General features: G+C 45.5%; 1 protein-coding gene across 1 annotated transcript in view; it reads left to right on the top strand.

Moving 5' to 3' along the window:
- Positions 1 to 25,178, top strand: part of zc3h3 (zinc finger CCCH-type containing 3) — a 46,315-nt gene that overhangs the window by 210 nt on the left and 20,927 nt on the right. Inside the window, exons 2-3 of the mRNA XM_048252078.1 lie at positions 546 to 1,731; positions 2,021 to 2,148. Of these exons, the coding sequence (XP_048108035.1) occupies positions 546 to 1,731; positions 2,021 to 2,148 (1,314 nt within the window). The remainder of the gene's footprint in view (positions 1 to 545; positions 1,732 to 2,020; positions 2,149 to 25,178) is intronic.

Below are 25,178 nucleotides of genomic sequence, written 5' to 3'. Positions count from 1 at the left end.
AAACATCAGTAACTCAGCTAGCTTGCTGAGCTAGCTATCTCAGCTGTCACTTGCAACGTGATTTAATGCATGCTACCAGTCCGTAGACGGGCTCTTTGGTGATAGGCTTGACTAACTAGCCAGCTAACACAATTGTTCTGCTACCTCGCTTAGCCAGTTAGCTGATTAATTTGCTACTGAAACAATCAACCTCCAAATAATCACTGACCACTGATATGTTGTTGTCAAGTCGTGTGACGTTAGCTTCTCAGAGCCTTAGTTCAAACCATGGTTAGCATAAAGGCTAATGATTGCCTATCCTGTTAGCTAACGTTAGGTTAATATTAGCTCGCTAGAGTACCATTATAGTATTGTTATTTTGAACTGCCTACTTTTGGAAACTGTTTGTGACAACCCTAACATGATTCAAACATAGAAGTCACTCTTTGTCTTTTATCTTGTCAACACTATGTCTATCTTGATGGATTCTCAAAGAACATGCTTGCTTGTGTGTTAAAATGAGTGTTGTTTGAATTTTTCATTACTTTCTCTGCTGTTTTGCAAAGATCTCATCAATAACCACAGCAATGGCCAGACCAGTGCCCAACAAAATGTTGCTCCTCAGAGTCTTGACAATGGCCACAGAGCTGGACACCTCTCCAACTTGACTGCTGGCTCGCAGCCATATGCCACACGACCAGCAGGGTCTTGGAGGAAGACCTACTCTCTGAACAACAGAAGTGCAGGTGACAGGACAAGAGACCCTGCAGCACAGACACAGACACATACAACCTCGCACACACTCACCGCTCCAAAGTCACTCACTGCCCCACAGACAAGCACAATCTCTCAGACACACACATCACTACAGAAGGGAGACTCCACGAGTATCCCCAGTGCCAGAAATCCACTTTCTGCATCGAAGACTGCTACCTCAACTGCACACGTTCAGATCAAACCTCAGCTCCACCCTTCAGTCAATCCTCTTGTGGCGCCGGATGGTCCTCAGGCTCGACCAAGCTCTTCGCCTGCGAGTAGTCTCCATGCCAACCTTGCTCCTCCAAGTCGACACAAAACTGCCCCACCCAGCCAACCAAAAGGAGACTCCGCTAAACTACAGGCAGCTACAGCTCCCTTGAAAAAGTCCCAATACCACTGGGTGAAGAGTCAAGAGACTGGCATGAAAGCACCTGCCTCCTCCACAACACCAACTCGTCCCCAGCCCGCTTTAAAGACATCTGCAGTCACCCAGACCTCCCTCAAGACTGCCACTCCCCAGGCTTCTTCCAGGACGTCTCCTGTGTCCCAGCAGGTCTCCTCAAAGAGAGCACCCAGCCCCAGCACACAGACACTCCAACGGTCAGTCGCCTCCGTAGGGCGGCCCAGGACTTCCAAATACACTTGGGTGTCACACTCCACCCAAACCACCTCCGCAGCTAAACTGGCCCGGAAGCCCCTCTCTCCCCGAGTGCTTCAAGCCCCGCAGAGCCTGCCTGCCGTGGATGGAGCCAGGCTCCGGAAAGGCAGAACCAAAGGTGGGGCGGGTGCGGCCACTGCCTCACAGACCCGCCTCAGCCGCTACAGCTGGAGAGCTGAGGGCACCAGCCCCGCGGCAAAGGGCTCCGTTTACCGCTGGACACCCCAAAAGGAGAGGGGACTTAAAGCTGGGCCGCTCTCCCTGAGCAGCACAGCCTCGCCCTGGGGCTTTAAACTCAGGAGCAGGATGAAGATCATCAGGAGGACCCCCAACAGGTGACAGACTCCAGATAGTGTTGCTGTTGGAAAAGTCTACCTGTTATGGATGTTTGGAGAGTGATGTGTTTTGTTATCTTTGTCCACATTTTGGGTCTGCACAGACCTAATTGTGTTGTATTTGAATAAGTGTTTCAATTGCACTGGCAATGTGTTTCCACTGAGTGGCAGCACACAATTGATAATTGGTGCCCATGTATTTTCTCACACCACACACACGTCAGTATGCTCAGCATGTATAGTAAACCCAGTATGACTGTCTCTTGCTTCTTTTCCACATTCTCCCAAGGCAAGTACAGGCACCTGTGAGGACCCCACCCAGCAGCAGACGAGGAAACCGGGCCTTGGTGTCCATTGGCAGGCACAAGCTGCGCCTGGTCAGCCCCAGTCGCTCTGTTCCAGCCTCCTACCTCTCAGGTACCCTCTTCTTTACTCCCCCCCCCCCTTCCTCAGCCTGACAAGTCTCCTTGTCTGGCATCCGCTTGAGAATGTGCTACCGGCTCTCTCCTACACCAGCACCTGCCACTGGAGGGCATCAGTGAGCATTGTGCAGTGCAGGTGTGTGTGTTTGTTTGTGTGAGTGCGTGTGTGTACATCTGAGCGTGTGTTTGACTGTGTGATAGAGAGCCACAGAGAGAGGGGGGGGGGGTGGGCCCTGAGTGAATTAATTGCCCAATCTGGCTGTGATGGCTCATGGGCTGATTGCACTTGCTTTTACAACGAGTGCTCCTGATAACTGCTCTCCTATCGGAGCCACTCCAACTCTCTCCCCTCCCTCCCTGCCTCACTCTCTCATTTAATCACTGGGAACTTTACTGCCATGACTAAAGAGTGTTTGCATCGGTCAAGTGTTTGGATCAAAAGGTGACATTACAAAGGTTATATTATAAACATTAGCATGTGGGAGAAGCTGTCTTTTATATAATTGTATGAACAGCATCATGTGCATGAGATCGTCAGATGGTATGAGTGACAATTGGAACAGTAACGGGGTAGTGTCTCTCAAACACTCAGTGTTGCTCACGTTACACACACACACACACACACACACACACACACACACACATTCATTCAGACAGACAGAAACCAGAACAAACAAATGGGTTTTGATCCTGGAATCTCTGCAATGTGCTATAAGGACTGGCTCTGACCCTATATGTTTCTCTCCATGTGCATTTTCTGCATTGCTGTTTCAGCATTGCTGTCTTCCATTTGGAGTCAGAACTCCTCTTCTGCCCCATTTCTACAGACAGCATGAGTCCACCAAGCGCTGACCAGGGTCGCACCTGTCAGCAAGATATGTAGTTTTTAATCAGGATGTTTTTGTTCTTTGTTTTTTTTGAGAAGCAATATAGATACTGAATGTATACCTATACATTCCATGTCCTGTTACACATCTATGTACACATTGGTGCTTGCATGGCAATTTTGTCTTTGACACATTTTATGTTACTGATGGATGGAATGTGTTTGAGTTCTATACTGTATAATGTAGGATTCCTAGGATCATCTTGGTATGTGATGGTAATTTTTGATACCATAGATTTAATAGAGACCCTGTCAGACCAATAGTATGAAAAATCAGGAACAGAGTTTATTTACAATGATGCGCATCAAGGGAGAGACAGCATGACTTCACCTAAAGATCCATCAGCTGCTCTAACTAGACAAGGAAATAGTTAGGGTTTAAGTATCCTTCCAGGCTGGACGGGAGATGGCGTTGGTCATCCCATCTCCGTGGACTACACTGAATCAGACTCTGATTAGTGGCAACCTGGCAATCCGGAGCAGATAGCTACTGACGCAGCCATGCAGAACAGTGAAACACTGCAAAGTCATAATATTCCTGCTAATCTCTAAACACAGTCACACACAGATATACACAGGGACAGTACAGATATCATACAGTCATTACATAGAATCATACTTTTAGTATCAAAGTGACCCACTAATGAGAAATGCAGAACATTAAACCACATATTGGAAAATTGGGCATAATGTTTTATTCCACTTTCTCTCATATGATACTGGTGACCGGTTATTTGTCATAACAGCAAGGAATGCAGTGATTAGATTTCTGTGTGTGTGTGTGTGTGTGTGTGTGTGTGTGTGTGTGTGTGTGTGTGGTGTGTGTTTGTGCGCATACATGTGTGTGCGTGCGGGTGCGCGTGCGTGTGTCTACATGTTTGGCCAAAAATGGAACTAGGTTTAATACAGCATTGAAGTGTGTAAAGTGCCACCCAGGGAAGTCCTGCTTTCTACTCATAACCTCTCTCTTCTTGCTTTTCATTCTCTCTCTATCTCTCTCTCTCTGTCTCTGTCTCTCTATTTATCTCCCTCTCTCTCTCCCTCTCTGATAAAATAGCGAGTGTGCAGTATAATGATGTGTTGGTAAATGGTGTGCGTAACAAAGCATAGAGGCAGGCACAGGAGCAGCTCTGATGGAGTGGCCACCACACACAGATATCACCTTCAGCTCCCCCACTTCGTTTCTCGCAAGCTTGTGTGTGTCGGAAGATAGCAGTTGCCCATAAAGACTTTATGGAACAGTAATGGCGGAGGATAAGGAATGGTGTTCACTGAAACCCTGACTGCCTCTTGTCACCATAACGACTGGTTAGAGGAAATGTCTTTTTCTAATTCCCGTGGTGACGGGTGCATGCATTCTCTCTTCCATGCCTCATCCTCTCTCACTCATCCCATCCCCTTATTCTCTTGTCGTTCTTATTGTGTTTATCCCGTCCCCCCTTTAGTCCCTTCATAGAGAGCCTTACAGGAGAATTCCAGTAAACATGCCCCCAGAATGTAGCACTGTAGCTGCCTGGCTGCTTTAGCTGTTGGCTGCAGAAACTCAAGCGATGTAGAACCTGACAGTACTTGGTGACCTCGAGAAACAGAGAATTCAGTGGAAATGCATGGATTCCAGTTTCTTCCAGTATCAGCAACTGGAATCCATGCCTTTCCACGGAATAATTTTTGGAATCTGATCCCTTATCATACCTGTTCATTCTTACTGTAAATTTCGACTTATCGTGACTAAATTCAAGATGGCTGCAAAGCGCTAAACCCATTGAAGGTACTGTCTGTATAAATCGTCTTGTAAGTAAACTACCAGTGCTTTTTCAAAGTTCTCAATGTCTCGTTTTAAATGTCAGGGCCCTCGGAAGTCTACCAATGATGTGTGGAGATACATTGAGCCTCGTAAATGGTGTAAAACAGTGATTTATTTGCATGGCTAGCCCAATGCCGAAGCACCACCATTGAAAAAGCTGTTGGTAGCATCAGCTAACTAGCGCCAGATTTTGGAGTGCAGGGGACAAGCCGAGATGGGCTATGAGACATACGTTCACACTCGGTATCATGTTTCAACACACTTTAGGTCAATATCACACCGGAATTCTCCTTTAAGGCTATGCATTTGAGCTGACTGGTGATTTCAGCTTTGACAGATGTTTTCTTTTCAATTTAACATGGCCTGTACACACAGACATTATAAAATAGGAATATAGGAAAGGATCACCAGACATTGTTGATATGTGCTAGGTAGAGCATATTGACTGGCTTTCAATAAAAAGGTGCTGATGGTTGTCATGGTAAATTTAACAAGAACTTTAACATCCTGCACTTCTCTCATAAATATGAAGCAGTGAAATTCTCATAAACTTATTTGACTACTGCTGATCGCACGTCATGTCAACAGTTTTTGTGCGGCGATGTGTCACACCTGCACTGCATTGTTAAACATCGGCTTTTTTTGGCAGAGAGTGAGAGTGAGGAAAGTGAAGGCCTCTCTGTAGCTGGGCTTTGAGACAGTACATCAGATGAACTACCGAGGTCAAGCAAGCCTAGTGCCCAGCAACACCACCCTACATGTGCAAAACACAGAGCAACCAAGCTACCATGGCTTTATTTGGTACCACACACACACACACACACACACACGGGCACATGCACGGACACGCACACAAACACACACATATGCTCATGTTACTTAGTTCCTACATCAGTGGGAATCTTGTTACAGTTCTTACGAATGGCAGTTTATTTACCCATAATTCCGCATCTCTACTGACAGCAGGCAAAACCCCCTTCTGAGAGCCCCACGCTCTTCCTACTAGTGTGTCCACATGCACCTGCTTTTCATGCGTTCCATCACGCTAACACCTCTGCGCAAAAGCATGCTCGTGTACACACACACACACACACACACACACACGTGTAGCCTGCAAGGAAAGGAAGACCCAAGGCCTGTCTTTCCTCAGCGTTCAGTGAGTCTACTTACAATGCATGTGTCAAGGCATGGAGAGTTTCTGAGATGTGGTTTGTTGGTTTGTTTTTCAGTGGGTTGAGTGCTTTCCCTTCCCAGCTACAGGCTACAGTGCCAATTTGGCTGATAAAGTCCCAAATAGTGTGCGTGTGTGTGTGTGTGTGGTTTGGGTGCCTGTATGTAAGACACACAGTAAACAGTCTCTGATATGCAGACCTCCTCCTTCCCAAGACTGCCCGGTGCTAAACACATGCACTGCCAATCACCGGACCCTGTCTCACGCACTGAGTCTACACTTACACACTCAAGCAGCTGCAGGAGGCCTCTGTCTCTCTCTCTCTCTCACACACACACAACATACATACACATAAGCTTGCATACACACACACACACACACACACAGACACACTTGTCTCTCATTTGCCCCTTTCCCTCTGGGGCATCATAACGTTGAGGCTTTTATTGCCACGGCGACAGCATGAAGGCACTTGAGCCTCTCTCTCTCTGTGGTTAAGGAGTTGAAGTCTAATTGTAAACCATAATAACCCCACACCCAACCCAGCTCTTCACACTGAACCCTAAACCTGTGCCCTTAACCCAACACTTACCACTCAAGACCAGTCACCTGCCCGTACAGAGACGATGCTTAAAGCCATAATCCCCGCTATGTTAACCTTGATTCTCAACCCGAGCATTAACCCTATCACATTACTATTATTAAAGTCATTAGTACTCTGTTATGTTTCACTAATCATTTTTGATCGAGCCCTTGGGCTAATTTGAATTAGCTTCTGGCTTAATCAGGAGTCAACTGTATTTCATAGTCATATCAGTTAGTTAGTTAAATGTAAAAGTATAGAAAGCATGCCAAATCTACTTCAACCTGTGTAGTCCTGTGTAAATGTAAGTAGCTCGATCAGACATGAAGTATTAAGGTGCTATTTTGCCTCTTTCTTAATCAGCATTGTCCAGTTATTAAAAAGGAACACATTTTATTTATGCAAGACGTGAGCACATCTTTCAGCACAGAAATGGATCTCTTTCACCATAGTTTTCATCAATGGAATAGCAATGCACTTAAAGTCAGGGTCGTGCAAGATGCTGAAATCTACAGCCCCAGCCATCCACCAACACCCCCACTGCCTGTTAGAACACCTGACACCCAAACACCAGCTGCTTCAGGTTGGCAACACAAACAGACAAGCAACTTGGCAACCATCTCCCTCTCTCTCGACCCCCCCCCCCCCCCACCACCACCACTCTCTCTCACTCTCTCTCCCACTTGCTCACTTTCACTCTCTTTCTCGTTTCTTTCTGTCTCCCTTACTCACTCTCACTCTCTCTCGCTCTCTCTCACACACACACACACACACACACACACACGTCTGCAGAGCGGGATGCATCTCCTTTTCTGGTTTGTTTATTTTAGTTTGCTTTTTTGCATCAATCGCTGCTTCACACCTCCTTCAGTTTCTGCCACTTCTGTTCGCACCAGGGCCCATCCCTGTCCCCTCCTCATCTGAGCCCTTCGCTCTATATCTCAATTTCTTTCCACTGCTTTCCCCACTTTTACCTTCTTCCCTTCCCTTCTTTTTCAAGCCATCTGCACAATTTTTTTTTTTTTTTTTTTTAAATCCCCCGTAATCCCATATAAGGCAAGAGTTGGTACTGATTCCTTGTTGTAACTTTTCAACCTACTGGGTACCCTGTTAGCAAAATTTCTCAATGTGCAGGGTTCCATTAAAGTGTATCGGACTGTCCAGCACAATGGAAAAATGACACTAAAGAGGTACTAAGTGTGTCAAAAAGGGTCACTTCTTTGGTATGGTTCACCAAAGCTGTTCTGGACCACCAGCGACCGTGATTCTTGAATTTCTGTCTGTCTGTCTGTCTGTCACTCACTCACTCACTCACTCTCTCTCTCACACACACACACACACACACTCACTCACTCACTCACTCACTCACTCACTCACTCACTCACACACTCTCTCGCTCTCTCTCTCTCTCCTGCTGCATGTGTGAATGGTGTGCTTTTGTGTTCATTTTTGTAGTGAGCAAAGCCATACATGCTCTGAACTTGAATTTGTAGTTGATCTTGAATTCAGTGGCCGAGTAGGAGTCTGGTTCTGGTACCTGTCGTTGCCATGGTATGGGGGTCGCTGATTTACTACGCACTTGCCAGAACTTCCTCTAAATGTGTTTGCTGCCGTTATAGAAAGTGGTACGTCAACAACATCATCAGGCTCAGGGCTCTTACTCTCCCTGTCTAAGATGGGCCCTCACGGTCAAGAGCATTTTTTTTTTTTATATAGAAATAGTGTGAGTGCAAGCGTGAGTCATGTTTGTGTACATGTGTGTGTGTGTATGTGTGTGAATGCATTGCGTGGGTAAGAGACATTGAGACATACGTGTTGACAGATGTAATCCACACCCCTTAAGTCTGAAATATTAGAGACCAGTCTTCGACCCCCCCCTGTTTTTTTTTGGAAGGCAGGGTGGTTCATATGTCCACAGGGCTCTTTGTCATTCCCAAGACCCAAATAAATCAGAAATTCTAAGCAGGCCATGCCACCTCATTCTTTACAAACACATGCCACAGCCCATGCCCGCCTCCGTCGGTCACTTATAAACCCATATATGCTGCACACACACATCTGGAAGATTGATCTCAAGGGCTTCAGAAAGAGTGGCTTTAAAAAGCCTAGATCTAACTTAAGCCCTTTTGGCTGAATTGAATGCCTAAAATGGCCTCCAGAAGGTGTGGGGTCTGCGTTAGTTTGTTAATGAGACCCAGGGCAAATATTTCTCAATATAGTTTACATTATCAGCTTTCATGGCAGGCCTGGTTTGTTTACTTAAACCTGTTATACAGAGCTGTCCCAGATATCTCATAATCTATAGGCCCCTGTAGCCCTTCTACGCTCCAGTATATTGGCCTTAATCTTTACCTCACTCATGAAACAAGGCTTCTTTTCTTAAGGACGTACTTCAACTTGAGGTTTTCTTGTGTGTGAATCGTTGTGTAGTCAGTGTTCACTGAAAGTACATTAGAGGTCTACTCTGAAAAATATATTCAACAGTCATTGCTTTTGTTGTCACTGCTATACTTGACTGCCTAGACCTACATAACTGTAATGCCCATGCGACGCCTTTGATGACACAAACCACCAACTGTGAAGAATCTCAGCTTTCGGTGAGGGCTCAACTCTGTGACCTCATTTCACTGCCCACCTCTGACCCCTGGCAGGGTCCGACTCTAACATGACATTAGGGGTCAAGGGTCGCCACTGGCGTTTAGCTTCAGAGAAGAGCTTGTGTAACTTCTCCATTTGGACTCCAGCCGTCACCACTGATCACCACTTGAGCCCCAGCTATATTTATATCTTCTTCTCCTTCTTCTTCTTCTTCTTCTTCTTCTTCTTCTTCTTCTTCTTCTTCTTCTTCTTCTTCTTCTTCTTCTTCTTCTTCTTCTTCTTCTTCTTCTTCTTCTTCTCTTCCCCTTCTCTTTTCTTCTTCTTCTTCTTCCCCTCTCTTCTTCTTCTTCTTCTTCTTCTTTTCCCCCACCCTATCTTCTTCTTGATGAAACTCTCCTAATTAACTGACAGGCTGTTGGTCATAGGAAAGGAGGGAGGGGGGTGTGGGTGGGTTGGCTGTTTGCAAGACTGCCCAGGGGCCAGAGTAACCCTTCAACCCCCACCCCACCCCCACCCCACCCTCTTGTCCCACCTGGCCCCTGGCCTGCATGGGGACAGAAACCCAAGCCTCCACTCCTCTCCCTCCCAACTTTCCATGGCTGCCTGTCTGATGGGCCACTCAAGCTGCCTGCAGCGCTATTCTGGGAGCAGGGAGTTATCCAACGCCTTTCCTTTCTCACTGGCAGTCCAGCCTGTTGATCTCTGCTCTCTGTCTCTCTCTGCCCTGCCTTGAAAACCAAAAGACAACAATTTTATCATCAAAATTCTATAGCTGATGTTTTTAGTAAGGTCCCACCTTTGAAGGTTTTAGAATATCTTATTAGCATAGATTTTAAAAAACATATTTAAGTTTAAACACACAGTGCTCTGGCCATTAAATAGCCTTAGTTGCGGAAATGGTCTTAAATTAAACAAACAAACAAACAAACTCTGTCTCTCTCTCCCTCTCTCTCCATCTCTCTTGACCACTCTCTCCATCATTCCCTTCTTGCCATTTTCTTCCTCACTCTCTTTTTTTCCTCACCCAAACCTCTCTTTCACTCTCTGGCTCTCTTTACCTCCCCCTCTCTCTCCCCCCCCCCCCCTCTCTCTCTCCATAATGTGTTCAGTCCCCTGTGCCTCTCTGCTACCTCCCCAGAGAGCAGTTACGTTTTTGTTTTTTGCAGGGGCTCTTCTGGCCCGCCAGGCATTCCAGTCCTCCAGCTCCACACACACACACACACACACACACACACACACATTTACACTCACAAACAAACTGTCCAGACGCCCCTGCCAGTCCCCACAGGTGCTTCCTCAAATTAACCCCAGGCCGAGCACCTGCTGTCGGGTGGTGGCGTGTGCTGCAGGCCTGGGACACTAAAGTAGCACGACTTTGGTCAGGGTTTGAGAAGGAGGAGGAAGAGGAGGAGGAGGTCAGAACTGGATGAGGACTTAAGACCCATATGTCCAGGCAGCAGCCATGATGAACGATAACTGCAGGCTATAGTTTTAAATATCACTCCAGGTCATGAGAGGCGCGAACATCAACACCACACACTGTAACATGAAGAACGATGTTGTCGTCGGGCATCACTTTCAGAACGCAGCTGATTAAAAACACTGACAGCCAGAATACAACACATTTTAAAGGTGTGGAAATAAAGCATAAATGATATATTTGAGAGACTTACTTCCTCATTGGTTAGTAAGGATGGCCTTGGTATTGTTACAGTTATTTTTCTCATTGGCAGGTCCTTTAGGCGAGTTCTGTGTCAGGGCTGTGGGTTGTGCCATGGATTTCTCACTCGTTCTGAATTACCATCTGCAGTCATGACATGCCACCACCCCAACCTCTCCCAACCTCTCAACCCTGTGTGTGTGTGTGTGTGTGTGTGTGTGTGTGTGTAATTATGTTTGTGTAATTATGGATGATTGTTTGTGTTTGTCAGCGTGTGCTCTACCCCGTTGAAGTGCTTTAAGATAACTGCTAATCCTTCTGTGGCAGTATCGATCAGGCGCCCTGAATAATTAATGCCTAACGGATTTAATTAGTGAGATTTGCTCAGACGGCCGGCAAAGGAATGGAATCGTAACCTGAGGGAGGGGTAAAAGCCTGCATTCGACACACACACACACACACACACACACACACACACACTCACTCACAAATGCACACAGTATACAGACAATCTGAACATGTAATGTACATACAAAATATGTCCAATACACACACAACTTGAACATGTACAGTATGTAACAAATATGTATACACACAGCCAGGTACACATGCACGTAAACACAACCTGGACATACAGTATGTATAACACGCACGCATGCATACTCTCTCTCTTTCTCTCTCTCTTTATGCCTCTCCCTCTCTTTCTCTTTCTCTCTCCATTTCTTCGTCTGCCTTCTTCTCGTGATTATTGCAGGATATCTGTATAAAGACAACACACACCCACACACATACAGAAATGCACAAGGAAGCATGTATTTTGGCAAGATGTGGAGGCCCATTTAATTCACCCTCTCTCTCTCTCTCTCTTTCACTCACTCACTCTCTTTCTCTCTCTTTCTTTCTCTCTCACTCACTCACACTCTCTCTCTCTCTTTCTCTCTCTCTCAAATTCAAATTCAAGTATGCTTTATTGGCACGACAAACCATATGATGCATTGCCAAAGCGTTCACAGGAATAATAATAATTAAAGAAAATACAAATACAAAATGATATAAACATGTACAAACATTACAAACATTGTTACACTTCGTCACACACACACACACACACACACACAGACAGCACGTCACAACCATACAAGACCATTGTCTGTACACGTGCATAAGAAAACCAAGACAGGACAAAACTCTCTCTCTCTCTCTCTCTCTCTCGAGTGCATGCTGGGATTGCGTGAGTGCCGTGAGTGTGAGTACGACTGAACGCCGTCTGTGGCTATCTTTAAAACTCTATCTTTTGTTTGTCCTTATATGTGTTGTATCATTGTTTTTTATCTTATTGTTGGGACTTAGTGTGGTTGACTGTTTTGGGGTTGGAAGTGAAGCAGAACCCCCGCACCCGGCTTACAGCTGGTCGGGGTGTAACAATGGAATTTGAGGCCTTGACCGTCGTCGTCGGCGTGAAGGTGATCTCTGATGTTAGTGTGGAGGTTTGTAGTTTGGCCATTGGAGAAATTGTGGGTCCGCGGTAATATTGTATCAGCCGCGAATGAAGAATGCTGTTGTTGTTTTTCCTAAACCGTATTGCCAAGGCAAATGACATTGTCAAAGTGGTGTTGTGCTTAATAGCGTTCAATCCTGTTGTACCCCTGAGTTTGCCCTCGACTAAGATTGTCATTTGAATATTCCCCGTTTCTTTCTGACCGATTAATTAGCACTGAGCTTTTGCGTTATGGTAAACTTGTTTCCCCAATCAAAGAAAATTCCAATTGGCTGCAAATCGCCATTACTTAAGCATGTTGTCTCCTTTAGGAGACAAGTTTATGATCCTAGACAGCGGTGATGAGCTCAATTTGACTTTCCGTTTTAACGTTGCGGGTCTTATTATATAGTTGTTGTGACATCTGATACCGCCATGAAATGTTTTGGTTGTGGGATGATAGGACATCTTGTTCGCGCGTGCCCCTCTAAACCTCACAGTGAGGATGCTGGAGGGCGAATGCCAGCAGCAGCCAGTGCGAAAGGCGCGAACCTACGACAGGTGGGTCTGTGGCGGAGGAGTCTGCCACAGTCGGGGATAACCAACCCGAGCCTAGCAGCTCGGTGTCTCGACAGATAGGCCTGAGCTTGCGGGGACATCCACCACTACTGTGTTAGGTAGGGCTGAGTTTATGGTGGAGGAGTCCGCTGTGACTGAGTCCGATCAAACCACCGAAAAAACCCCGGCGATTGCGCCTGTACTGGCGATCGTTACAGAGGATAAATCCTCTGCAGCCGAGTCTGCATTTTAATTGGTTTCACCAACGATTGCCTCAGCTGTGTCTGATGTGACTGTTGAGGAAAAGGCTGATGAGTCAGAGTCTTTGCCGAGTGGGAGTGAGCCTGGTGGTGCGTCTGCTGCTGCGGGTAGGCCTACGTCCGCCTCAGGTGGGTTAACGCACTTACTAACTTCAGACCCGAAACTAAAAGTAGCCCGTAAAACTGCTCCGTGCGTGTCAGATGGTAGTGACATGGAGGCCGAAACAACTGTTTTTAAAATACCCAAAAGGAAATCTAACCGTAGCGATGATCACAGCACAAAAAAGCAGGCTAAACAGAAAGAACATGCTAACTATACCGAGTCGGACAGTGATGGCTATTCCACCGATTCGAGCAGGTTTTCCTGGTCTGGTAGCGATAATGTGATGGTGATGTACAGTGCTAGCGACATTAGTAATTTCTTGGCTGAAACAAAAGGGAAAAGGGGGGTTCGAAGTCGAGGATCATTTCCTTGACCGCATGCAGTTTATAAAGCGATGTCTGTCATCATAGACAGGAAGGGCCTTTGATGACCGGGAACTTCACCGTCTCACGGAAACTTATTGGTAAACTTAAGAAAGAAAATAGCGATGCACTTTCGCGGATTAACTGCAGCTTTCTCTTCCATCCGTGTTTTTTCTCTGTCTCTTTCTTTCTTTATATGAACATATGAACAATATTAGGATTACTACCCTTAACATTAACGGAGGAAGGGACTTTAGAAAAAGAGCTCAAATTTATGAGCTTTTACAGCAAAAGGCAACAGATGTTGTGTTTTAACAAGAGACACATAGTGATCTCAATAACGCTACAGATTGGGCAAGAGAGTGGAATGGGCTGACTATTCTCAGCCATAACACGTCTGACAGTGCTGGAGTGGCACTGTTGTTTTCATGCAGCTGTATTCCCCTGTCATACAGCATTGAAGAAGTGATTAAGGGGAGGCTTCTAAAAGTACACGCTACGTTTGAGAATGACGTTTTTGTTTTCATGTGTGTTTATGCACCGACCTCCGCCACAGATAGAGTAGCTTTTCTTAAAACGTTGAATGCCTCAGTGAAGAACTGTAGTGATAATGAACTCCTTATCCTAGGCGGCGATTTTAATTGCACAGAGGCAAGACTTGATCGGAATCATGCTGAACCCCACATGGTTTCACGTAGCCATCTCATTGAGGTGATAGTTGAGAGTAACTTATGCGATATTTGGAGGAGCCTGCACCAAAGTGAGAGGCAGTACACTTGGGTGCACTACAGGGGAAACACGATGTCATTAGCTAGGCTTGACCGGTTTTATACTTTTAGACATCATATGAACAAATTTAGATCTCGTACCATTCACCCTGTTGGTTTTTCTGACCACAGCATGGTGATGTGTAACATAAGTGCAAGTAATGTTAAACACAAGAGTGCATACTGGCATTTCAATGCATCACTTTTAGATGATTTCAATTTTAAAGAATGTTTTATTTATCTCTGGAATATACTCAAGGCAGACAAGGAGCTTTACTCCTCACTGTCTCAGTGGTGGGATATAACAAAAACTAAAATTAAACAATTCTGCCAAGGTTACACTTGCAATGTCACAAGAGGCATAACCATGTCCCTCAAGAACCTTGAAGTTGACATAATTGAAATGCAGAACCTGATGGGAACATCTGGTACTGGGCAGTACACTGAGGCTTACAACACAAGGAAGGTGGCATTATCTGAACTAATACGGCTCAAAGCTCAAGGCGCATTGATTAGATCACGTTTCAGAAACATCTCAGAGATGGATGCTCCCTCCAAGTTCTTTTTCAATCTTGAAAAGAAAAATGGTCAAAAAAGATATATTCATGCTCTACGGGCCCAGTCTGGCACCCTAGTGACTGACACGATTGAGATACGGAAGCTAGCTGTTCTCTTTTATGCTGATCTGTACAAAAATGAGCACAATGAACACCCAGATGTGGAGGCTGATTTTTTTTTTTTCAGAATTCACCCACACTTTGCGAGGATTCAGTCACGATGCTTGGTGAAGATATATCCTTAGAGGAGCTTCACAATGCCCTTATGGCTATGGAGAATGGGCGGGCACCAGGTATTGACGGCTTGTCTGTTGAGTTCTATAAGGCCTTTTGGCCAGTTCTGGGTGAGGACTTTCAAGAGGTGCTCACTGAATGTTTAGGTAGGGGGGAGTTACCACTATCTTGTAAGAGAGCAGTGCTCACCTTACTACCAAAAAAAGGCGATCTGAGCGAGCTGAAGAACTGGCGTCCAGTAAGCTCTGCTCTCTACAGATTACAAGATTTTTTTCTAAAGTTTTGGCCACTAGATTGGGGAAGGTCATGGCAGAGGTTATACACATAGATCAAACATACTGTGTACCTGGCGGTCCATCTTTGATAATATCCAACTAGTCAAGGGTGTCTTAGGCGTCTCCAATCTACTTGGTCTCAGAACAGCTCTCATCTCTTTAGACCAAAGAAGGCCTTTGATCGCGTTGAGCATGCTTATCTGTGGAAAGTCCTGACACACTTTGGTTTTAGTAGGAATTTTATAGCAATGATCCAGGCCCTGTATTGTAATATTGAAAGTGTCTTGAAGATCAGCGGTGGTTTGTGCGCTCCCTTCAGAGTTCAAAGGGGTGTATGCGACAAGGTTGTTCTCTATCTGGAATGCTGGATGCATTAGCCATTGAACCCCTGTTAAATAAGCTGAGGGCTAAGCTCTCTGGGTTTTCAGTGCCTTTGTGTCACGATGTGTTTAAGGTTTCAGCCTATGCTGATGATTTAATTGTGATGGTCAGTGAGCAAAAGGATATTGACATGTTAACCAACATAATAGGCACCTTTGGTTTGATTTCATCTGCAAAGGTGAATTGGAACAAAAGTGATGCTTTTCTTTTTGGGGACTGGTCAGGGGTACAGCTAAGGCTTCCTACTGGCCTTGAATGGAAAAGGGGTGGACTTAAGTACCTAGGAGTCTATTTGGGAGATCAGGACACCATGAGGAAAAACTGGGAGGGGGTTCTGGAGAAAATTAAGGGCCGATTAAACAGGTGGAAATGGATCCTTCCACACGTTTCCTACAGGGGGCGTGTTCTTATCGCCAATGACCTTGCTGCTTCCTCTCTGTGGCACAGATTAGCCTGTATTGATCCTCCAACAGACTTTTTAGCTACCATTCAAGCTCTATTAGTTGATTTTTTTTGGGACAATCTGCACTGGCTACCCCAGAGCATGCTGTACCTGCCTAAAGATGAGGGAGGGCAAGGGCTTGTGCAGTTGTCTAGCAGAGCCGCAGCCTTCCGTCTTGCGTTTCTGCAAAGGTACCTTACAGGTCCACAAGATCTGATTTGGAGGCCTTTGGCAGTGTAATCGCCAGGACAACAGGAGGATTGGGATTGGACAAAACACTTTTCTGGACGGATACTAAGAGACTGAATGTATCAGCATTGCCGTCTTTTTACAGAGGACTGTTTGCTATCCTGAACTTTTTCAATATGCAAAGAACTGGAACTAACACGTCACTGCATTGGCTTCTGGAAGAGCCTTTGGTTTATGGCTCCCGATTTGACATCGCTGGGAGTGAGAACCCCACACTGACAAGGATACTATGTGACTCTGGTGTTGTCAAGATTAGACAGTTAGTGGACATTGCAGGGCCTGATCTGGTTTGTTCTGAGGAACTAGCATTAGCCTAGGGATAAGGTCCATAAGTGTCATCAACAAACTGTTGGGTAGGTGGAAGGCACTCCCACGGCTGAGGAATGTGAAAGACTAAAACAGTACTGTTTGGGGTTAGACCCTCCTGATCAGGAGGATCCTTTTCTCAATGTATGTGTTAGGCCAAAACTGGGTGACTGTGCAGGGGTTATTTTGGAGAATAAAGAACGAACAGAGATTGTTTTGGATGACTTTTGCAGTAAACCTCTGTACAAAATGTGTGTTATTGTTCTAAACAAACAGAAATTGAATGCAAGAGTTGACACTCCTTGGCGAAATGTTCTGGGTCTAGATGATACTGTAAAACCTGAATGGAGGGCACTCTATAAACCACCGTTGAGGAAACAAGTCTGTGATTTGCAGTGGAGAGTTCTCCATGGTATTGTTGCAATTAATGCGTTTGTGTCCATCATAAACCCAGGGGTTTGTCAGGACTGCCCTTTTTGCTTTCAGAGGGAGACAGTGTTTCACTGTTTCTCGCAATGTTTGAGGTTGTCACCTTTGTTTAGGGTTTTAGAAGGCCTTTTTTAAGTTTTTGATGAAGCTTTTTCTTTGCAAATATTTGTTTTTGGTTTTGAATATACCCGGTCACACAGAGTAAAATGTCAGTTGATTAATTTCCTTTTGGGCCAAGCAAAAATGGCCATTTACATAAGCAGGAGAAACAAAAGGGTCACCAATCTAGATGCTGATGTTGTAAATGTTTTCTCAAGATTGGTCAAATCTAGTGTGCTGACTGATTATTACTTCTACAAACATATGCAAACTCTTGAAACATTTGTTGATAAATGGTGTTATGGAGGTGCAATATGCTCTGTGATTAATGAGGAGATAGAATTTTGTTCTGCTTTTGTGTAAGGCCCAGTTATTTTACTTTTTTTGAGCTGTGACTGACGTGACCTTGAGTTGTTAAGACTGTTGTACAATAAAGCGCAATTCAAAATCTCTCTCTCTCTCTCTCTCTCTCTCTCTCTCTCTCTCTCTCTCTCTCTCTCTCTCTCTCTCTCTCTCTCTCTCTCTCTCTCTCTCTCTTGCTCTCTGTCTCTCTCTGTCTGTGTGTTTTTGCTCCCCTGCTGCTTGTGATCTGTGAGCTGTTAGCGGTGGCGGGAGGTGGCAGCGGGAGGTCAGGTCATCCTGCGGTCCTAGGGTCCTCGCGGATCGCTGGGATTACAGCACCGTCTCGTGTCACCGTGTTCCAAGCGCTCACGCCTGATCAGGCTATTTTTACACTTATATCTTGTATCGCACATCACATCTTGTGCATGACATATACACTCACACACACGTACACTAACACACACACACACACACGTACACTTACACACACACACACACACACACAGACACACACACACACACACACACACGTACACTAACACACACACATACACACACACACACACGTACACCCACACATATACACACATACATACACTAACACACACAGACACACATACACGTACACGTACACCCACACCCACACATACACATACAGATATATGTATTCTGTGTCATGGAGTTCTTTCCTCTCTCCATTTCAGTCTCCATGTCTCTCCTGCTCGCGCTCAGGCTTTGGCCATGTTGGGATTCACTTGCATTTGCAGTGTTGATCAATTCAGTGCAAGTCCACTGCTGTGGCGCCATGGTGGTGACCTGTCGTATGTACAGTACCCACTGGTGGCTTTCTGCAATGCTGTGAATTATCAGAGGGCAGTTACCTGAGAGGACTGCTATTCTGTGCCCTGATAGCTCTGTAAGAATGGCATGTGAAGATGTAGGCTACATACATTTGGATGTTGCATGGCTATATGCAGTTTCTCCAAATAATCAATTGTAAGATCCACCAACTTTGCTTATCTTACACACACACACACACACACACACACACACACACACACGTATTTTAATGCTTTTTATTTAGACACAGGAGAAAATTATATCCAATTGGATGACCTACAGATCCAAACATTGATGGAAGTATGTTGCACATTTAGACAGATCTGATCAAACACAGAATGCTTGTGCTATTCATCCTTTATGCACCAGTGGTTATGGGTTAATGGATACACTACCTGTTATTGCAGAAATGGAGCAGTACTTTGTTAGTCTTTTTGCATTTGGCTTGCTTACAGAGTTGCAACACTGTTGCAATCCATATAAAACAAGTTTGTGTATGTCCAAGACTCATAAACACATACACGCGCACGCACACACACATATTCACACACAAATACGCAGGCATGCTCACATGTGAGCACATGTGCACACAGACCCTTAAAGTAAGATAGATGGCAGGCATTTCCCTAGTGGGGTGCGCAATGGGAATGGTCAGTTTGTCGGCTGTCAGGAGTGTTTGGTTTCCCGGGTCCTTTGGGAGACTGAGGTGAGGGAAAATATTGATTTCCAGGTCTTTATCTCTATTTAAGCCACCCCTTACACACAAACACACACACAGATACCACCACCACCCTCACCCTCAATCCCAATAGTTGTTTTTTAAGTGTATTTGATGGGAGCTATGTTTGTGTGGGAACTTCAATTTGAAACATGGCCCACACACAACAAAAAGCCTACTGTTGATTACTGTTAAAGACTGCATTCTGTATATTTGGTACGCATCTGTATTTAACCTAAGGTCCTGTACCTAAGCGGTTGGGTACAAACAAGTATACCTTTACACCCCTATGCTGTAGTAAATTCAAGTCCTCAGCCCCCAGTTGGCTTGATGACTTGGTGTCTGTGCACGTGTGAATCTGTTCACATAGCCTACTTTATTTTTTATACCATGAAACCCTGTCAGAGCGTAATGTACTGATAATGTCAGCGGTTGTGTGTGTGTGTGTGTGAGTGTGAGAGAGAGAGAGAGAGAGAGCAGTGTCCTCAATGCAGAGGAGCGGACGCTGCTATTTTAGGGGTGCAGATTGCACCCATCTCGGGGTGGGGGTGGGGAGGTGGTTTTGCAGCCCGTCCCAGATCCCCTTTCATGGCATTCTGCTCTTAACGACCCACCTGAGGTGACACCTCTCCGGTTTTCATGGTGATGGGACCCCTGTCACTAACATAATGTGGCACATCTTCTCCATAACTGTTTCTAATGACCTAACCCACTCTGTCTTTCACAAGTATAATAAATGCCTCAGTATAAGCCTTACTATATCACCTGATTGCAATGCAGAGAGAAGCACACCAGGTTACTGGAAAAGTGTCCCAAGTGAGATTTTTCACTGTGTTTGGGAGTGTCACATTTCTACCAGATCAAGTTAGCAGGTTAACACGGAGGAGGTGATTTTTGTAAGCTACACTTGCATTTCTCTGTGTCAGATCAGATGGAGTCCTATCCTGAAGTAGCCAGAGCTCAATTCTATTTAGAATATGAATCTGGAACTGGAGTATTGGGCAGGGTTCACACGGGTCATGGAATTTCTGGAATATCATGGAATTTTGGAAAGTCTATTCCAGACATGGAAAGTCAGTTTGGGGACAAAGTCATGGAAAATCAGGGAATTTTGTTGTAGCAGTTTAAAAAGTACTTGCCAAAAATAATACATTAATTAAATTATTTACACGCAAAATTGGAGTATATCTGGTTATTAGCATTACTGCTTGCTTGTGTAGCCCACATTTATTTTTTTTAATGGCCATGTATTCATCTCCCAGTCTAAAGAAGTAAAAGATTCTTGAACGCTACATGGCTGCTCTGAAATCATGGGTCGGTATATTGTACAATTAATTATATAGTAAGTCATGGAAATTCAGATTTTAAGTCAGGCAAACATCATGGAATTTTACATTTGACTTAGAGTGGGAACCCTGATTGGGACGTGATTATGGTGTGTTTCAACCGATACAGGGGGGGAAATGCCTCTGCACACAGTTGGATAGCCTAACCAACCACCTAACCAATCAGAGTAACGAAATAGCCTACCATGAATCTTGTAGGGACAACAACCAAAACATCCTTTCTCTCGACAAATGCCTTAATCGCTGTTATTGCGCTGTCAGTATCTTGTACAACAGACACAAAAGCAACATATAAACGTCTAGCTTCTCTAGCGACAAGTTTTTTGCTGTAAAAAAAATCAAGCCGAAGTGCACTCAGGTCCCATGAATGAATAGGCACCGTTTGCTCATCTGTCCATCATTGCCGCCCGGACATCTTCATATGGCCATAGAAGCTTGTCATCGGAGCAAGGCCAGACCCAATTTCCCGACCTCAAGTTTTGTAGGTGTGTGTATTAAATTCGGGCTGGCTTTCAGGCTAACATAATCCAGGAAATTGTCTCAAATTGACTCTTGATTTTACTCAAAGTTTCTTATAATGTTCCCAAAAAAGGTCCTAAAACAATCTTTTTTTAATTAATACATTTTCTCCAAAAGTGACATGGTAGCACACACAAAAAACAAACAAATAAAGCAGTAAAGATAGACAAATAAAAACTCAAAAATACAAATAAAAGCAAAACAGGGCGTACATTACAGGGCATTGAAATATACTGTTGCATCACTAGTATTTTAAATTGAAGTACAAATGCACTAGGAAGAAGTGAGTGGCCCCATGTGGACCTTATTACACCTTTGCAATATTCTTATTACATTTAAACGTTTTCATGTTCATGTTTTTTTCGCGCTTTTTTTTTTTTTTTTTTTTTGTTATTAGGCTACACTATAAACAAATGCCTCATCCTGGAAGCCATGTTGGGGGCATTCATATCTTAAAAAATAGGATTTCTATCTTAATGGAACTTTGTAGGATGGAAGACAAATGTTCTCAATATGACTTGACCAAAGCCAAATATGACTTTTTTAGAATATTATATTATATTAATATTAATGCCTAAACATTGCATATCAGATAGGCTAATGTGGGATTCATTTGTGATATAGACAAGGTCTAAACAAAATCAGAGATGGTACAACAACAACCTTTTCTGATTTGATACAGAATGGCCCATCTGTAAGCTAGCCTGATCATATAGGCTCCTGCAGTAGATCATGTAGTCAGTCGCCTGGTGTTGACGTGATGAGGTAGCCTAGATCTGGTGCGATTGGCAGCTAGAGTGTGGAACAGATGGTGTGGTTAACGTTTCGGCAGTACTGTGGTCCCGAATTCCAGTAATTCTCAACTCTACTCTCCTCTCTTATCCTCTCCTCTCCTCTCCCATTCTGGAAGTGGTAAAATGAATCCTCATAGTGGGTGCTGAGGCCTGGTCTAGTCTGGGACTGGCTGGCCTGTGGTCACTCAGTCGTGTCACTCACCCAATCAATCAGTCAGTCACCGCGCTCTCCGGGTCCGAGAAGGGGATCGCCTGAGCCTACATTTTGGAAGGGGCAGGGTGGGGCGGGGAGGGTGGAGGTCCATTTTCATGGCGAAATGATGAATGATGTTGTGCAACCAGAACCTTGCCCCGGGTGGGTTTCGTGTGGCTGCCGTTACAGACGGCGAGGAGCCCTGGCTGGCAGATGAAGTGTTTTAAGAGGCTACATGAGCGCGTCACTCATGCGTCTCCAACTCCTTATGCGCAAGGGGCACATCACTCAACTTTATAGGGGCTGTCATTGCACTTTACGAAGCGTCCGCATACCGAGCCTATACATACTCGCGGGACACAAACACACACACACGCACATACACACATACACACGCTCAGATAAACACACATGCACCTGCCCCTGGTTGCCCCTAAGGGATTTGGTGTGTAGGAGATTGCGGGTAAAGAATCCTCTGATGGTTTAGGTTGAAACGTGGGCCCATGCCACTTAACCTTTAACTGACCTAACTGAAGTCCCGCACTCATCACACACAAGTGCCCAGACGCACGCACGCATGCATCACATCACTCATACTTATATTAGAGTGACTCGACAGAGCTATTGACTTCAGGAATGACCTTAGCATGCACACGCACATTTTGCGTATACGTACCTCGGTGGTCATGTCAGTCACAACCTACAGTCCGCAGTGGCATTTGTTTATGTTTCTGGAGTATCTGGAGTTTCAAGGCCTTTCTGAAGGTGACCGCAAGTGCATAGCTGCATCTCTGGACTGGACTTTTGTATTGCAACCTCCAGGTCAGAACACCTTTAGGGAATTATCATCTCCAAGTAAACCCGTCACCAGTGGACAAACAAGGAGCAACTAATAATGACTCCGGCCGTGACTGGACTGGAGGGAACGCAACAGCATGTGGCACTAAGGGTTGTGAACTTTTTTTGCATGATTTTGAATTGTTGGTGCCAAATGGCGTAAACCGTGGCCAGTCCGTTGGTTCATTAGCCCATCACAACCGATTGATTATTAAGTGAATGAACAGGGCTCTCACTGAGGTGTCAGATTTGCGAAGGAGCAAGTGAGCGCTGCTTGAAGTGGCGTTCTACCCCGATGTGTCCTCAAATCCTCCTTCGTGAAGCTCATCTGCCTGCCGGCTCTAAGCCCCGTCTCTCTCTGTCATAACCGTCAAGATATCCGCTCATCTCCGAGGAAAGGGCTGTGGAACTGCTGCTTCCCGGTTGGACGTCCATGTAGTCTTGCGCTGTGAGACTTAATTGACACTAGTGGGGTGTGTCGCTCATTTAGAAGGGTGTGTATGTGGAGGGTGTGTGTGTGTGTGTGTGTGTGTGTGGGGGGAGGGGCTGCTCATTACAGCTGCACCTTCCTGTCGGGGGTTATGCATAGGTGGGTGTGGGGGTAGAAGATGAGCCCCTGGAGGATTTGGGGGCTGAAGCGGAGAGTGTACGCGGGGGTCCCTGGGGCCTCAGTGTCCTGTCGCTGATAAGATGAATGAGCTGACAGCGACGCCACAGCGCCGAATGGCAGAGCCGCGAGCTGGCAGAGAGCTGTCAGACGTGGCACAGGATGGCTGCCATGATGGCAGGCAAGCGGGCGGGTTGGCACCGGGCGGACATAGGGACGGTCGGGCCGCCCGCCGATGAGTGAGCCCCTAAGCGGATCGGGGACGATAGCTTCCACACGTCACACCCTCGTCATCTCAATGCCCTGTAGGGAGCAAGACAGCATCTATGGATGAGACACTCAATGGGACATGGGCTAGACCCCGCATGACCCTGAGTAGACTCCCGCAACCCAAGACCTGAGATTAGGCTTGTCATTAGGTATCTGCACTGTAAGTAGTGATTTGGGCTGGTAGGCCCATCACTGGCACAGCTTGCCCTCAGAGAAGTGCCACTGCATGCTATATCAGTAAAGATGGAAGGAGCTGTAGAGAAAATGGTAGAGGTCAGATGCAGGGCCAGGACGCAGGAGGTACGATAAGACAGGGGTTGGGCATGAGATGCTGGATGTCAAAGGTAGTTTGAAGAGGAGGTGATTACATTGCTAGATGGCTGTTGATGAGACCTGAGTAGTGGTGTCCTGGAGATGAAGCATTTGAATCCGAGGCTATAGATGGACTTAAGGTTTTAGATGGCAGATGTTGAAAGTCGAGGTTGGCTCTTCACACTGTATGTTGTGGCCTGATGTAAGGGGAGATCAGATCTAGACCAAATGTAGGGTTGGGCGTTGTGCATTGCACTTCAGGGATGTGGAGACTGAGAGGTGATCATTGCTTTGGGTTGGCTCTTAAGGTGTGTAGGCTGAGAGGAAAAGCATGCAGAATGTAAGGCTACGATAATAGCTGATTAGCTGTAGACATTAAGGGATGCATTAAGTTAAATGACTGAGGCTTCCATTCAAACACTCCCCACTGCTATTTTAGAAAGGAAACGTGATTGGTTGATCTCAGATGGCCTTAAGAAGACATCATCTTGTGCTACTCTGAAACCATTTACCTCTGGGTGTGTGCAAGCTCTGGGGAACACACATACACACACACACACACACACACAGACACACACTCCCTCTCTCAAAGGTCTTCTGACGAGTGGGGGATGTGTGTCAGTGAGCGATGGATGGGCCACTCCTGGTCGTAAAGTCCAGCAGCTTGTGTTGCTTCATTGGGTCTGGACCCAACGGGGTCTCAATCTTTCTCCTAATAGCCCTCTGACAGGTCCACGCACACACACACACATGCTCACAGAAACATGTGTATACATTCACTTCTATCCACACACACTTACTCACACACTCATTGAAATATTCATCAATACTGACCTGTCTCACACGTGCAGTCATTCCTTTAAATGCTTGTGTGTTCTCTCTCTCTCTCTCTCACTCTCACTCTCACTCTCACTCTCACTCTCACTCTCACTCTCACTCTCACTCTCACTCTCACTCTCACTCTCTCTCTCACTCTCTCACTCTCTCACACTCTCTCACTCTCACACACACACACACACTCACTCACACACACTACACTCACTCAC

The sequence above is a fragment of the Alosa alosa genome, chromosome 9, assembly GCF_017589495.1.
Source record: "Alosa alosa isolate M-15738 ecotype Scorff River chromosome 9, AALO_Geno_1.1, whole genome shotgun sequence".
NCBI lineage: Eukaryota > Metazoa > Chordata > Actinopteri > Clupeiformes > Clupeidae > Alosa > Alosa alosa.
Note: the sequence above shows the minus strand (reverse complement) of the source record. Positions and strands in the feature narration are given on the sequence as shown.